The sequence below is a fragment of the Chelon labrosus genome (assembly GCF_963514085.1).
Source record: "Chelon labrosus genome assembly, chromosome: 17".
In the NCBI taxonomy this organism is placed as follows: Eukaryota; Metazoa; Chordata; class Actinopteri; order Mugiliformes; family Mugilidae; genus Chelon; species Chelon labrosus.
Window position 1 is genome coordinate 14,785,160 of NC_140350.1, and position 14,379 is coordinate 14,799,538.

Consider the following 14,379-nt stretch of genomic DNA (forward strand, 5'->3'; position numbering starts at 1 on the left):
AAGCCGGAGTACCCGGAGAGAACCCACGCAGACACAGGGAGAACATGCAAACTCCGCAACAATTTTTCCTGTATATATTCATAATGACATACCTGGTCTTTAATCTTTTGCAGCCAGTGTCTAAAAATGACTTGCCTGTTTTACTGCACGCCACATGGCTGAGATCGGGGGAATGATTTAAAGTTATATAAATCCTTAAGTTTGGGAAGCTATAACAGAGTAAATGTTTTACCTGTTGATAAAGAAATTGTAATCAATTATTACATTTTATGCAGATTATTCTTTTTTATGTCATTTGACTAATTGGTTAAAGCTGCCAGTGATTACACAAACACTGCTGATGTATGCGCATACTCCCACTCAGTCAATACTCTTCAGTGATACTCTATAAATAGTAATCTGCGTTTGTCCTCTCTGGCGATCGCTCTCTTTTTCAGAATGCAATCCTTCCTCTGAACACAGAGTTATCTGGGGGAGCAGAAACTTTTCCTTTGAATGCTTCCTAGATTGTATTTTATCTGTCCTTGTCGCAAAAGACACTACTGCACGCCACATGGCTGCGTACTACATACCCTCTATCTTCGCAGAACCTTGTTAACTCTCATATCTCTTATTTCTCCAACCATATGCTCCACCGTAGTTGCTGCAGGCTTCTCAGTCTCCATCACTGTGGTTGCTCCACTTTTCAGCTCTGGAAAACCAATCTTTGCTGGTTGGCTTGAACGCATAGCTAGCGGTGCACCAGCCAGGAAAGTCGCCTCACGCACCAGATTTATAACTCCAACGTTCTGCAGTATGGAGAGAGACTTACCTGGCTCTGATTAGTTTAATAAGCGCTGTCTGGAACCGGTTGGCAGGGGCTTGAAAGCATTTATATGTTAAAATCTGGCACTCCGGCTTTAATCACTGAATTGTTTGTGCGCTCCGAGTCGCAAATTGACGATAAATATGAACCTCTGTTTCCGCCATCTGTCAGTTTTTATATGTAGCGTGCTAATGGAGGATATGGCAGAGTGGTAGCAGAGCTCAAAGGTCTCGATGAAAACCGGAGCTGCAATTGATAATTGGATTGAAAAAAAATAAATAGAATGGAAAAACAAAAAGGCACTTTGAATGTCCTGGTAAATGCAGATAGTATATCTCTGGATGCACTGATAGATTGCATTAGATCAGTCACGGAGAGGGACGGTAAAGCAGAGGGGGAAAAAAAAAAGAAAAGGACGCCCGGCGATGTTGCCAGAAGCCTGATGCTGTTGCATGGGTTAGCTGATGAAAGCCGGTGTGGTGCCAGGCAACAGTGGTGGAGGGCTGTTACACATAGTCCATCACAACAGGACGTACAGGTAGAGGGGATCAGTGAAGGAGAAACGCAGAGATGAGATCAAGGTTCAAAGATGCCCCCGCCAAGCAGAGCGCAGGCAGAGCAGGACTGGACAAGAGGAAAGGGATTAGACTGGATTCAGCTGTTTTCTAGCTCTTATCTCCCTCTGAGGAAATCCAAACACACACTTCAGATATCAACATCCAGCCTAATTCTTCACGGGCGTGTGTCCTCGAGCTCACCCGCTTAATTTAGTCCCGACACTTTCTTCTCTCTCCGGTGACAGCCGTCCCGCCGACTTGTCAACCCACTTAACTCGTTTCGCCTTCTTTTCCTTTCATCCGTAATCTCTCCTCACCTCATCGCTCCGTTGCGAGGTCATTTAGCTCCCGACCTGCTTTTACTCATTAAAATCATCACCTCTCATCTCCGCTCTCCCTTATTGCCTACTGAGTCCACACGACTTTATCTTACATGTTCTGTGTCGTATATCTAGTTCGTCTCTACCTTTTTATCTGCGCTGTACTCATTCACAGTTTGTTCTTGCTCCGTCTTGATTTTCTCACTTCCTGGTGTGTGTTTTGGTTGTTACCCGTTGCATTGCATCTCTGCTGGCTCTCCTCCGTCTTTGTTTTTCCGCGTCGTCTTGCTCTTGCTCCCTTCATGAACCCCCCCGATTCTCAAATCTTCATATGTTTTGCATGGCTTTCCTTTTCTTTCCTTTCCTTTTTTTTTTTTTTTATTTCCATCATTCTTCTTCTCTTCTTTGCCGTGTGAGTACTATGAGGAGCCCCACAGGGAAACAAGATGGAATTGAATTTTGATTCTTCCTTTTTTTTTAACCCCTTGAATAAGTCAAAGCTCGCCTTGAAGGCTCTTTTTTTTTCTTCTTTTATTCCTGCACTGGCCTTTTCTTGTCTTCCCCTGCTCCGGTTCGTAAATGGGAAATCGTTAACAAGGTGTACTTTTTACCGGGTGGAGATATGTCATCTCCAGTGGGATGTGTTGCTAAGCAGAGTGGATGAGAAGATAATTGTATTTCACCAGGAGAGAACAGAAACCGTTGACCCCCGAAGTCTCTTTTTGGCACATCTTCATCTCCGCTGCCTTGAGGTGAAATGAGCTTCATGATATAATGCACAAAACTGTAGATTTTACACTGAGACAAACTCAGGTTACTGCAGTATTTGGTACAATAGTGAAAGAAGCTTCAACACGAAACAAAAAAAAAAAAAGCAAAGTTTGCAGCTATAAAAAGAACTTGTGTTTGTGAGCAGGGTTGTGTGTGTGTGTGTTGCGTTGACACAAACACAAAGGACTGTAGCTCTGAGGAACAGAGCCATAGAGATCAAAAACCCTCAGGAGGGAATATTTCTCCCCTGCTGAGGAGGAACCCCGGTGCGACCCGGCAGGAAAAGGCGTGTCTCTCCCCTCCAGGGAGTCCAGCAACGGTGGCGCAATGAGGCTCCACCTTTTTAAGATCTGCAACTTCTCCTTCCTCCTGGAGGCATGTTATGGTGTGCATTTCATTTGATGTGGATCAACTGATCATCGGAACAGAGCTGAAGACGGGCTCGCAAACACACTTAAATGTCTTGCGCTTCTGGACTCACAAGAAATGATCCTTGACTTTAGGAAACTGAGAAAACAAACCCAGTGCACTTGGACTTTGGTTTCAGGCAACGTCGCTCACTTTCTTCTTTAGTCTTCTTCATCAGAGGTGGGATCGTTTGTTCTGTGCTGTGTAACCGATGTTACTGACGGAGTAGATGAACGGGGCGAGTTTGCCGCCCTCAGTGGCCGAGAGGTTTGTCATGATGAAGGGAGCCCCTCAAACGATGCCGAAATCAAAGCTTGTTAACTCTAGCTGTTAAAAGAGACTCGCAATTAATCAGTTAAAATCAAAGAAACGAAGATGTACATGATCAGAGTATGAAAACCGGCAAACCCCGTCAGAAATGGGTTTTCTTGCGCGAGGCACACCTTAAAGTCCAATTAAATTTAATTGGCTTTGTTCTGTCCTTTTTACATTTGGTCCGTGAAATCAGAATCCAGGAGGATGTATTTTGATAATTATTGACTCTATGTGTGTGGTTGAGTGATACCGGAGCGCCCTTCGAGTTTTGCTTTAATTAGACGAAATGCCAATATCAGCCTTCTGTTACACACTGAGAAATGATCACAGTCAGCCAGAGGGCTTGTCTGCTACACTTCACCAGAGCCAAATAGCAACCAACCTTACATTTCCTGGTAAAGACTTTATCCTCATATAACTTGCAAACATTAATACACATCTTGCCTGTGCTGTAGCTCGCTGAAAAACCACCAAAGACTGTGGAATATGTTGCTGTGGAAAGGCAGCCAAGTGTCTGATAAAATGTGCAAAGGCTGTGGTAGGGACCCCAATCAGGCATAACATTATGACCACCTTCCTAATACTGTGTAGGTCTCCCTTGTGCCTCCAAAACAGTTGTGACTCATCAGAGAATGGACATGGTCCCTCTGAGGGTGTCCTGTGTTGTCTGGCAACTAAATGTTGTTAGTGGGGGCCTTGCCATGGTAAGGACAGCAGAAATGCAGCAGTGAGTAGAAATCCTGCAAGTTTATTCTCATACAAGTGCAAGAGAATTCTCTACAGCTCGTTTTGATGAGGTGGGTGGTTCACAGTCAATTGAGAATGGAGGTACTGGTTGATGTGGCGTTGTGCGGACTGATTGCCGTTGGCAAGAAAGAGTTTCCTAAATGCTTTGAGGCTCGTGGCTGGGTGAGTCTGCGGCTGAACGTGCTCCTGAGCTGCCTCAGCCCGATATATAGAGAGAGGATGAGAGGGTTTGTTCATGATGGTTTGCAGCTTCCGTCTCTTTTCCGTCTTCTCTGCCACTACTGCTGCTGCTCTGTCCGGCTCCATCCCCACCACAGAGCCTGGCCCACCTCACAGGCTTGCCCAGTTTTTTGGTACCATCTGTCCCACCCGTGTAACCTCCCCCAGCACACATCAGCGAAGAAGATGACAGTGACCTGACCTTCTGTGTTGCCCGACCACAAATGCCTTTTCTTTGGTCACACCCCAAGGAACTTGCAGGCGTCCACCGTCTCATCTCACCAGGTTTTCCCCAACCCAGAAAGCCGAAGAACTCCGGTTGTGGCATCATCCTGTGAAGCTCTCTTTTAGGTCTCTGCACTCCTCTTTTAATTTCCCAGAACTTCAGTAACTGGCACATGCCCGAGTTAAAACAGGAGTCTGAGGTGTGGAGCGTGAACAGCAAACGGTGACAGTGCCGCTCCTCAGGGTGTACCGGCGTCGCTGTTAAACTTACACATGTGCGGTATTAGTGTCAGTCTCACAGTTTTACACTACTGCCGTTGCTGATTGATGTTACAAGCAACCAGTGTTAATTGACAATGCAGGTATTCAGTTAATTGGCATTTCTGATGTTCCCAGCTTTGGTCCACACTAAATAAATAAAATATAAATTGCCCTGGTTTAGGACCACTCAGCAAGTGAACAAGGAAATCGAGACAGAATTTCCATTAGACACGTCTTACATAGTTTTCCCAGAAAGACTTTCAACAACCCCCTGGAGAAGTACTTTTTTTTTTTTTTATGTTGTGTTACTTCAGCTGCACTGAACCAAAGCAGCATCTTTGGCTTTTGCTGTGAGAGAAAAAAAAAAAGAAATAAGAAAGACAGAATACAAGTCGAGTGCCTCGGTGTGCAATGTTGTGTTGTTGACAAAAAAAAAAAGAAGCAGCAAATGTGTTGTTGCTGGCCACCGATCAGGTTAAATATGATAAAGGGGAGCACGGTATCAAAGTTGGCAGGGTTGACCGTCAATGTAGAAACTAGTTGCTCTGCTCTTCTTTTCATTTTCGCTCTTGTGGAAATTCACCCGAAACACTGAGCCTAGAGAGAAGTCTTGGCTGGACTGTTGAGGTTTTTCGCAAATGGAGTGATTGCAAAAATAAAAGCTTAGCTCTAAAATCATTTACAGCAATATGAGGGGTTTGCTAATGACTGTTAATCACCGGCTGACCTCACAGTTGCTGTAACGTGAGCGGGTCGTCCGTGTAAACTCGCATCCCTGCCCGTGCGTTTATTTTCAGCCTAATTTTTTTGCATACAGTGCTCGCCTCTCAGATCTTACTGTGCGCAGCTCTCATCTAATGTTTCCGGGCTCATCTGCATTTGTTTGTCACCTCGTTGTTCCTCCTCTGTTTGTGCAGGCGTTAGAGTGTCTGAACAAAGACAACAAATCCTTTTCATGTACTGGCACATGCATCAGCCCCGGCATGGCTCCGCTCACCTTGTACTCACGAGGCGCCTGTGAGCGTAGACGAGGGAATATGAGCATTATATTTCCAAATTTAATACGTCATTTTACGGCTTAATCCACAGCGGCTCCTTGATTTGTGTTTAATGTGTAGCCCGGTGGTGCCAGTGAGCTCTGCACCTTTTGTAGAAGGTGTGTCAGGGAGCATGAATGTCAGATGGGTCGCCGTGAAGTGCTCTCACACAAAAGGCCCATTATAAATGAAATAAGAGGCATTTGAAGAGAAAATGATGTGACACATACGCTCCTGCATGCATTCCTAACCCTTGGGAAACAACTGTGGTAGCTAATCCGTCGCAGTAAGGTAGAATATGCTTATTTAAACGCTTCACTCACAAATTCATTTCACACATTCCTGAGGCTCTGTAAGTGATCAGTGGAGAAAAACAGACGCAACACTCTTTTTCTCACCACTCTCTGAACAACATTAAAGGGTGTGAATATTTAATCTGGTTTTCATCTGTTTCACCCTTCTGACTGTCACCCTTTCGTGGTCATTTCTCTGTGTTTTGCCTCCACTACTCCCCTATTTGTTTTTTGAAACTCGTCTGACTGCCTCTTCTCTCGTCTTTTCCCCTTTTTATGTCCGTCGCTGTCTGTTTCTCTCAGGCATTGGTACGCAGGATGGCAGCGCAAAGAGGGAGGAGGACTTCAAGGGTAAGTCTCAGAGGCAGGTCCAGTTCAACCCAGGACAGACCGCGGCCACGTGGCGCGTGCGGATCCTGACTGACGGGAAGTACGAGCAGGCGGAGACCTTCCAGATACTGCTGTCGGAGCCCGTGATGGGAGTGATGGAGTTCCCTCTCACGGCAACCGTTGAGATCCTGGATCCCAGTGACGGTCAGTGCAGCTCATGCAGACTTTATGTCTTGCATTTAGCATTTATTTATTTAGTAATAATTAGTGGTGCAGTGAGATTTAGTTTGAATTTACTTGGAGACATTTTGGAGACAAATATTGAACTTAATTTATTCATTCATAGCAAAACGAGATCAGATAGAAATGACTATAGACGTGTTATCTGGTTCAATAGATAGTTAAGAGATACGTTAGTTTTAGGGTATTTTGCTGTTTATTCTTTACACCAGAGTCAGAAAGCTTAGCTATGGCGACATCCCAGACCCTATGCAGACCTTAACGGAGTAAGGCTGAAGTGCACCTCCCCAGAAATGTAACTACCTGTCACGGCAACGCAGACGCAAGAGCTGCGACTGGTTCACTTCGTAGTAGTATTTCCGGCTGCTTTTCCATCTCCGAAGTTTTCGAATTGATTGTTTTGGATGAACAAAGATGGAACACATCGAGGAGGTTCGGAGGTACAAACATTTGTATGACTCGTCTTTGGTGAAAGTTTGGCGAATGTTTCAGTTGGCATTGTCGAAGCAGGAAGTTAGTGGGGGCCTTGCCATGGTGAAGCAGGAAGTGGAAAGCGAAGCAGGAAGTAGAAACCAAAATGAACCCGACTGGCAAAAAAGACACAGCCCCGACTAGTGAAGAGAAAGCCAGACTGATGAGCGCACAAGTATAAGTGGCTCGCACCGGCGTCGGCTGGCTACGTACGTAGGTTACGCCGTCAATGTCCCGCAGTGTCTTAAATGAGCCGTTCACATCTGAGGTTGTGTCCTCCATCTTGGCTCTGTTGCTCGATGTCTGTGGGATCAAACAACATGATTGTGATCCCATGGTCAGCAGCACTTTTGCTTATTTTAAGTATTTTCTTCATAGGAAAAAAAAAAAAAAAACATTACTGACAGACGTCTACAAGCATTTGCCCACGAATGCCATTCCAGAAGTTGTACTATTTATATTTTGAAACCCCGAACGCCACTCAAGCTTTCTTGAGTGTCAGTTGCATTTGAGACACGTCCTTTTTACTGTACGCCACACTGCATGAAGCGTCAGTCCACACAGAGTGAAGAACTGTCAATATAAACATTGTCTTGTAGATATGGAGTCCTGTCAAATGTGCCTTCAGGCAAGAAGGAGAAATGCAGTTTTCACACGGTAACCAATAGAGATTATTTGCTATAGGGACGATCTCTGCCTGTTACATTAGTGCACTGGATTTAAACTCACCGTAAGTGCACTCTTACTCTGCCGCCAACGTGCACTCGACAAACTTTAGTCTTTCACTTTGCTCCTTTGAATCTGCCACTTTCCCTCTCCTGCTTCTTTTTGTCTATTGCTGCAAATTGAAATGTTAATGGAATATTGAGTAGGGCGACAAGCGGCTCTGCTCCATCAAGGCCAGATTTACTCCGCTGCCGCTTTTACATTCAGTTTTTGTATGCATTACCCGCCACCTTGGTGCAACTTTTAAGTAATTATAGATGTGCAGTAATGATGGAGCCTCCATTATAGTGAAATACAGTTGCTCTCATCAAACTCTCTCCCTCTGTTTCAGCGTCACTCCTTAGTCCCCCCCCCCCCACCACCAACACCACCACCACCTCCCCCACCCAATCTATCCTCCCCCGTGGGTTAATTATGGTGTGTGTGTGGAGGGCAGGCGCTGGTTTGTTGTCGATCATCCCCGGGGACTGTCTAATGTGACAGAGATGTGCCACTCCGGACTCTAATGGGCCAGTGAAGCTTTAGCTATGCCGGTGGCGTTAGCTGTACTCCAGCTTCTTCCTCTAATGATGAAAACTGGCTTCGTCTGGTCTTCTTGTTAGCTCGGAGATTCCCTCCCTGGAGGACACGTCAGCTTGGCTAACATCAGCTTTAGAGCAGGATCGCTAAGCTTTAAGTAAAAGTCTTCCAAAATTAGGGGAGAGCATAACAAGTGGAGTTTGTTCTAACAGCAGGGACAGTCTCTGTTTGTCTCCGCTGACGCCTGGAGCTGTTCTCTATTGTTTTGTGTGTCTTTTGGTTTAGCTCAGTTCTCTATTAGACTGTTGCTAGTTTGATTAAGGAGGAGAGGGCTTATCCTGTAGCGCGTCTGCCTGCGGTTTACCCGCGTGATTGCAGAGCTTTCCTCCTCCAAAACTTTCTGACTTTCTTTCATATATAATCCATGCAGAGTGCTGACTAAAGATGAAGGTGGCAGCCTGCTGTTTGACTGCATGCTGCAAGCAGCAGCATCTTACCACAGTCGGTTGTTATCTTTTTTTTTTTGCTTCCTCTACAGCAAGGAAGCTGCATTTATTATATAGGAGCATTTTGCACTTTAAATGATGAAGAACTGTATTATCTTATGTGTTTTTTGGGCTCCACAAGGCCAACTGCAGTCTTGCACATCATGTAATTATAAGAGTGTTGTCTCCGTTAGGTTAACCTCTTGACTTATGTGGGCCACATCAAACAAGAAACTGCATCTTGGGAGGTTGTTCTTGCTTTGAACTGGAATGTTATGTTGCGCTATTTACTTTATTTTACATATGCAGTTACTCTTGAGGTATGGCCAGCCTTACATATGCCTCGGTAATGAGTAAACTAAATAATCACGCGTGTTTTTTCTTTTCTTCACATGGATGTTTTCATTCGAAATGTGTGGTTTCCCTCCGGGACGCAAACTCGAACCACTTGGCTAAAAGTGGATTTAGAGGCAGCGTAAGGAGTCGAAGGGTGAGGTGACATGTGTAATAAGCGCGAGGAGATGAAGTGTGCAGTAAACGTGTGGCAAGAGAGAAGAAAATCAGGGTGTAGCACTCGGCGTGTGTGTGTAGAATAGGTAAGTAGTGGATCTCCCAATCTCCTGCTATGAGTCCCTGTAGCCCAAACCCCCCTCCCCCGCCTGGGGAGTGAAGGAGTGTGGACAGAAATGGTGGAGAGGGAAGAAGATTGAGTTGAGAGAGAGCGATTTTAGTGAGAGTTATCGGAATAGAAGCGACATGTTTGATCTCCTGCTGTGTGTGAGATTGTCTTATGTTGATGACTTCATCCCGAAGAGTCATCCCAGGTGTTGATCTCTCTTTACGCGGGCTGTCGAATCAAATACAAATCAGCTTCTTCTGATTTTTCACGCTCCGGCACTTGCCATTTTAATTGAACTTTTTGACGCCGAAGCGGTCCACAAGTGTTTTTCAGTTCCCGTCGTTCAGTCACCCATTCTCTCAGAGAGCGGCAGGCTGGGGTGGGGGGTGGGGTGGGGTGGGGAGGTGGCGAACAAGAAGAACTGGGGCGAGATGAAACGTAGACCACTCTTTTAGTATTTTTATTGGTCCCAGTGCGTCTGCGGAAAATAGCTCCCAACATTTATTGTTTCTATGATGACAGTAAGTTCTGTGCTTTGATAGATGATGCTTTCACTGGCTCTGAGTCGCTCTCTCAATCACAAACTGCTGTCAGAGACGGGAGAGAGGAGTGGGGAAAGAAAATAAGAGAGATGGCTGACCCCTCTGTGTATATAGACTCAATGTGTGAAACTCCCAGCTGATTCACTCCGTGGGATGAACTCAGAGGCCCACATGTGTAATTGTGTGCATGAGGCGGTGAGAAAGACTTCCGGAAAGGCGATCGCCTCTGTTTGCAATACTCCGAAAACTGCGATGGTTATTTTTGAATATGAATAAGCACACTGTAGGACCACCACTTAAATATATTTAAAACGCTGGATGTGGTTCGCTAATGCAGGAGCCAAGGACAAAAGCCGGTTATTGTGCTGTGGATTTCTGCAGATTTATGCATATCATTGCCCTGTTCGTTATTCCTCTGACTCTCTCGGCTATCTTTTTCTTATTTCTCCCCCCCCCCGCCCCGAACAGAGTCGACCGTCTTCTTCCCCGAGCAGATCCACTCAATAGAGGAAGATGTCGGGGAGCTTTTCATCCCAGTGCACCGCAGTGGAGACATCAGCGAGGAGCTCATGGTGGTCTGCTACACACAGCAGGGTACGGACTAGCCTTTTCTCACCTCACGTAACCTGTTTACCTTAAGTGTACCCTGGCTGCCTGCCCCTTTCTGGTCCAACTGATCCAATCAGACGTTTTCTTTAAAGCCCAATGAATCATTTTTGACTACACATGCTTTATGAGCATATATAAGTAAAGGATTTTCAGCTATACAGGAGTAAAAGCCAGAGAGTGAATCATCAGTCTTGTGTTCTCGTGTAAAATCTGGTATCCATATTGTTTTAGCGTTAATATGCCCGATGCGTGGGCGGGGTGTCGGGTGCATCTGTTTGTCGCTGCCTATGCTGTTTGACAATCTGTTTAAGGTTACAGTCACCTCACTGGAGGAGAAGCAGTTTGCGCGGCATTTGCTTTTTCACAAATCACCAGGCAGCATAAGCTCAGTCTCACACTTTCAGCTGTTCGTCTGTAGCTCACTCGAACGTCCGTTAAACCTCCACAACAGTCTCTTCTCTCCGTTTTAATGCAAAACAGTCTCGGTTTGCAGATGATGAAGTCGACAGTTTGTGAAAAGGTGATAACTTGCAAACATCCCGAATGCAGAATCTGAGCCTGAAGAGCCTTATAAGAGGTGATAGTGGCACAAATGTGATCAGTATTAGAAGCTGATTACTACAAGTTTACATACATAGGGCTCAGGTTTCTGTGTTTGCATTTTTAGTTTTAATACCTCCTCCTCACACCTCGTCTCTCCGAAGGTTCTGCCTCGGGGACGATTCCCTCGACCGTCCTGTCCTACTCCGACTACATCTCCCGTCCGGAGGAGCACGGCAGCGTCCTTCGCTTCGACAAGGGTGAGAGGGAGAAGCAGTGTCGCGTGGTGATCATCGACGACTCTCTGTACGAGGGGGAGGAGAGCTTCAATGTCACTCTGTCGCTGCCCGTCGGGGGTCGTCTGGGGATGCACTACCCCACCACCAAAGTCAGCATCCTGGAGGATATGGATGATGGTAAGGCATGCTTGATCTGTCCGTCAACAGATGATTAATTTTCTTTGTTCATCTGCTTACTCTGTTAGGTTCTAATGATTTCATAAAGAAGGGTTTCAATTAATTGTAGTAAACTTTGCATTTGTTTTGTGTTTTTGCCTCAGTCTCAGTCTGGAGACTGAGAGGGTTTTATTAACTTCTGTTCAACAGCACATGCTTACAGTGTATGCACACATTCAGACACATTTAAACACAGTGTGGGTGTCGCGTCACAGTGCCACCAGCTCTGGCGTTTTGTAATTGTCTTCGGGGCCCTCATAACACAGAGTTTCTCTCTTAATTAAGCTTGTTTACAATCCTGCTGCGTGTTGAAGCATGCAAGGATAAGAGCGCTGGAAACACCCCGACAAAGACCTTGCACCCGCAGCCGACAGATGGAATCGAGCTCCCCGTCTTCCCGTTACTCTGACAGCTTTTAATTACAGGCGAGAGTCACAGGGAGAGTCCGGTGGGAGTACGTTATCACACGTGTCCCTTGTCTGCTTTCATCCAGTTACGGCATCATATGGACAGAGCGGATTGCATACTTTGAAAGGCAGAGAAATGTGTGGAAGATTTAAGTGGGCACTGACAGGCCTGATGGGAGATACCTCCTCCAATCTACACCATCTTGCACTGATTTACTTCACAGACTTCAAAGGGACAGATTAATGTCTCTGCTAAAGGCTTTTTTGCTAAAGCATACTATAGATCGCTGTAGTAAAAGTCATACTTTTTTTTTTGTCTTCCTTCTAGAGACGAGGGAGCACCAGTGTAATAAATTCGGGTTAAATACCAGCAGTGTAACAAAGGGTTTGACATTACATCTCATGCATACCGTGGCCTCATTACACAGGGTGATGAGCACACACATGCATTCAGCGTCTAAGCAGGCAAATGTCAACCGTCGGACTTCAAGCACCGAGCTTGCATCAACCGACAAAGAGCTTACCTGCATGAAGGCAAGGAGTGTAAATGACTTGTTTTCACCGGCTCAGACATGCGAACACAAATGTGCTTTCTATTTTAGTGCACAGTTACCTTGTTAAGCAGAAACTGACCTCATTATTCGTCATATTCTGTAGCGCGTCTATATTTAGCAGCCATATGAAATAACTTTAACGGGGAAAAAGAGAAAATGTTATTCCGGCACTCTTCGGCAGAGTAAGGAGAGGAGACGCACTGAACGCCTTCATTCAGTTAGACGTGTTTAGTTAAAGCGGCGTCCGTTTTTTGAACTTGCGACGTCTGTGACAGGAAGGAAATATTAAAAACAGATTACTTCTGAATAGAGGAAACTGTGTCACGTAAAGTTTGAGTCTGAAAAACAATTTATTTCGCAGACATCTGACTATTTTCCTTTCAGGAGATTATCAGTCTTCCCTTTCAGTAGCTCTTTCATCTCGTCAGGAACTGTTTTTTGTCAGAATGAACGGTGTCAGAGAGGACCCATCATGCCATCGCCAAATTGCAAACTGGGATAAATAAAACAATGACGACGTACAGCTGAGAGCTCATTTAGGGAGACAAACTATTGTGCCAAATTGACTGTGTGTGCGTGTGTGTTGTGGCATCTGGGGGCTAGTTAACAAGAAACACGACACACTGTCTGATTGTTAGGTAAATTGTCAGAAGACTTCAGTCCCGGTGCTGAGTTCAAAGGAATGGAAATGTGTTTGTGAAAGCCCAACTCTGCCGAGAGATGATGTGTCATTTTTAGCATCCCAGAGGATAATATACTGTCTGACAGTTCTCTAATACCTGCACCTAGACAGTCAAACTGCAGCCTCCGTCTCTTTGGTGCAACCTCCGATCGCCAAGGAAAAACAAGAGGTAAAAGGTCACGTGTTTAGTTGTGTGCGCTGTTCCCTGTGTCGGCGTGTACGTTTACGTGACCGCAAGTGCACCCACGAAGTTAGCTCTAGACCTTAAATTCTGCATCAAAGGTAAATGCTGAGAAAAGCAATTGAAAAACTCTTAGCTGTGACTTCTACCGCTCTCTCTAGCCCCATTTCCCTTTCCCCCAGGTCAAAGTCAAGTTCAGTCTGCTTCCATCTAGTCCTCCTCTCTCTCTCAGTCACACCCTCTCTCGCTTCATCCCAGGGATAAAAAAAATAAAATAAAAAAAAAACGCCAGTGATGTCTGCTCGATTTAGTACTTTATCAGATTAAGCTCTACACTACCTGACTCCCTGAGTGTTGCGCTCTGCATGGCTGCACACTTTGACTCAAAGTAAGTGTTGACATCTCCTTGTACCCCTGCCGAGGAGAGAGGACGCTCAGGCTTTTCATGCGGGTGCATACGGCCACAGCTGAGTTTGTGGAATTGCAGATTAGCCCCGAGCATTTCTCGGGGACCTCCGTCCTTCATTTCAGTCTCGGGGCAGCCTTGCTGTTGGTCACACCGAAGCAGCAGTATCGGTTTGTACGGCCTTGCTGGGGGCGGAAAAGTTCGGGCCATTTTCACACTTTCAGTGGTTGGGGGAATAGGAGAGACCCTGTTTTACCTGTTAGTATAAGGCAACACAGTCCACTCTTAAAAACTGTGTGTATTATAGTATTTATAATTATGTTTTCATTAGTGTATAATCGCCTATAACTTTGAATAGTTCGGTTTTTGGTAGCTTAGAATCTGCCTTTCATATCTACATTGGGAGCTGGTTGTCTTACATGCAGCCCACCATGGTGCACCGCCATGTTTCTGGATCGTGTTTTGATGCAACTAAATGGTCTCATATACTGAACCTTTAAACCAAATTGCTTTCATATTGTTCATTATCAGTTTTCTGTCCACATTTAATTTGCAAGTAGTAATTTATGGCAAATACCTTCTCTCCCATCATCTTTTTTTCCCCTTTAAATTTACCTCCTGTTATAGTGGATGAATTGCTCATAAAAAAGGAAAG

At 45.3% G+C, this 14,379-nt stretch overlaps 1 protein-coding gene across 1 annotated transcript in view; it reads left to right on the forward strand.

Annotated features, from left to right (window-relative positions):
- Positions 1-14,379, forward strand: part of frem2a (FRAS1 related extracellular matrix 2a) — a gene marked incomplete at its 5' end in the record, with an annotated part of 60,150 nt that overhangs the window by 28,690 nt on the left and 17,081 nt on the right. The window contains 3 exons of the mRNA XM_084564710.1: positions 6,262-6,492; positions 10,359-10,484; positions 11,204-11,455. Coding sequence (XP_084420836.1) covers positions 6,262-6,492; positions 10,359-10,484; positions 11,204-11,455 — 609 coding nt within the window. The remainder of the gene's footprint in view (positions 1-6,261; positions 6,493-10,358; positions 10,485-11,203; positions 11,456-14,379) is intronic.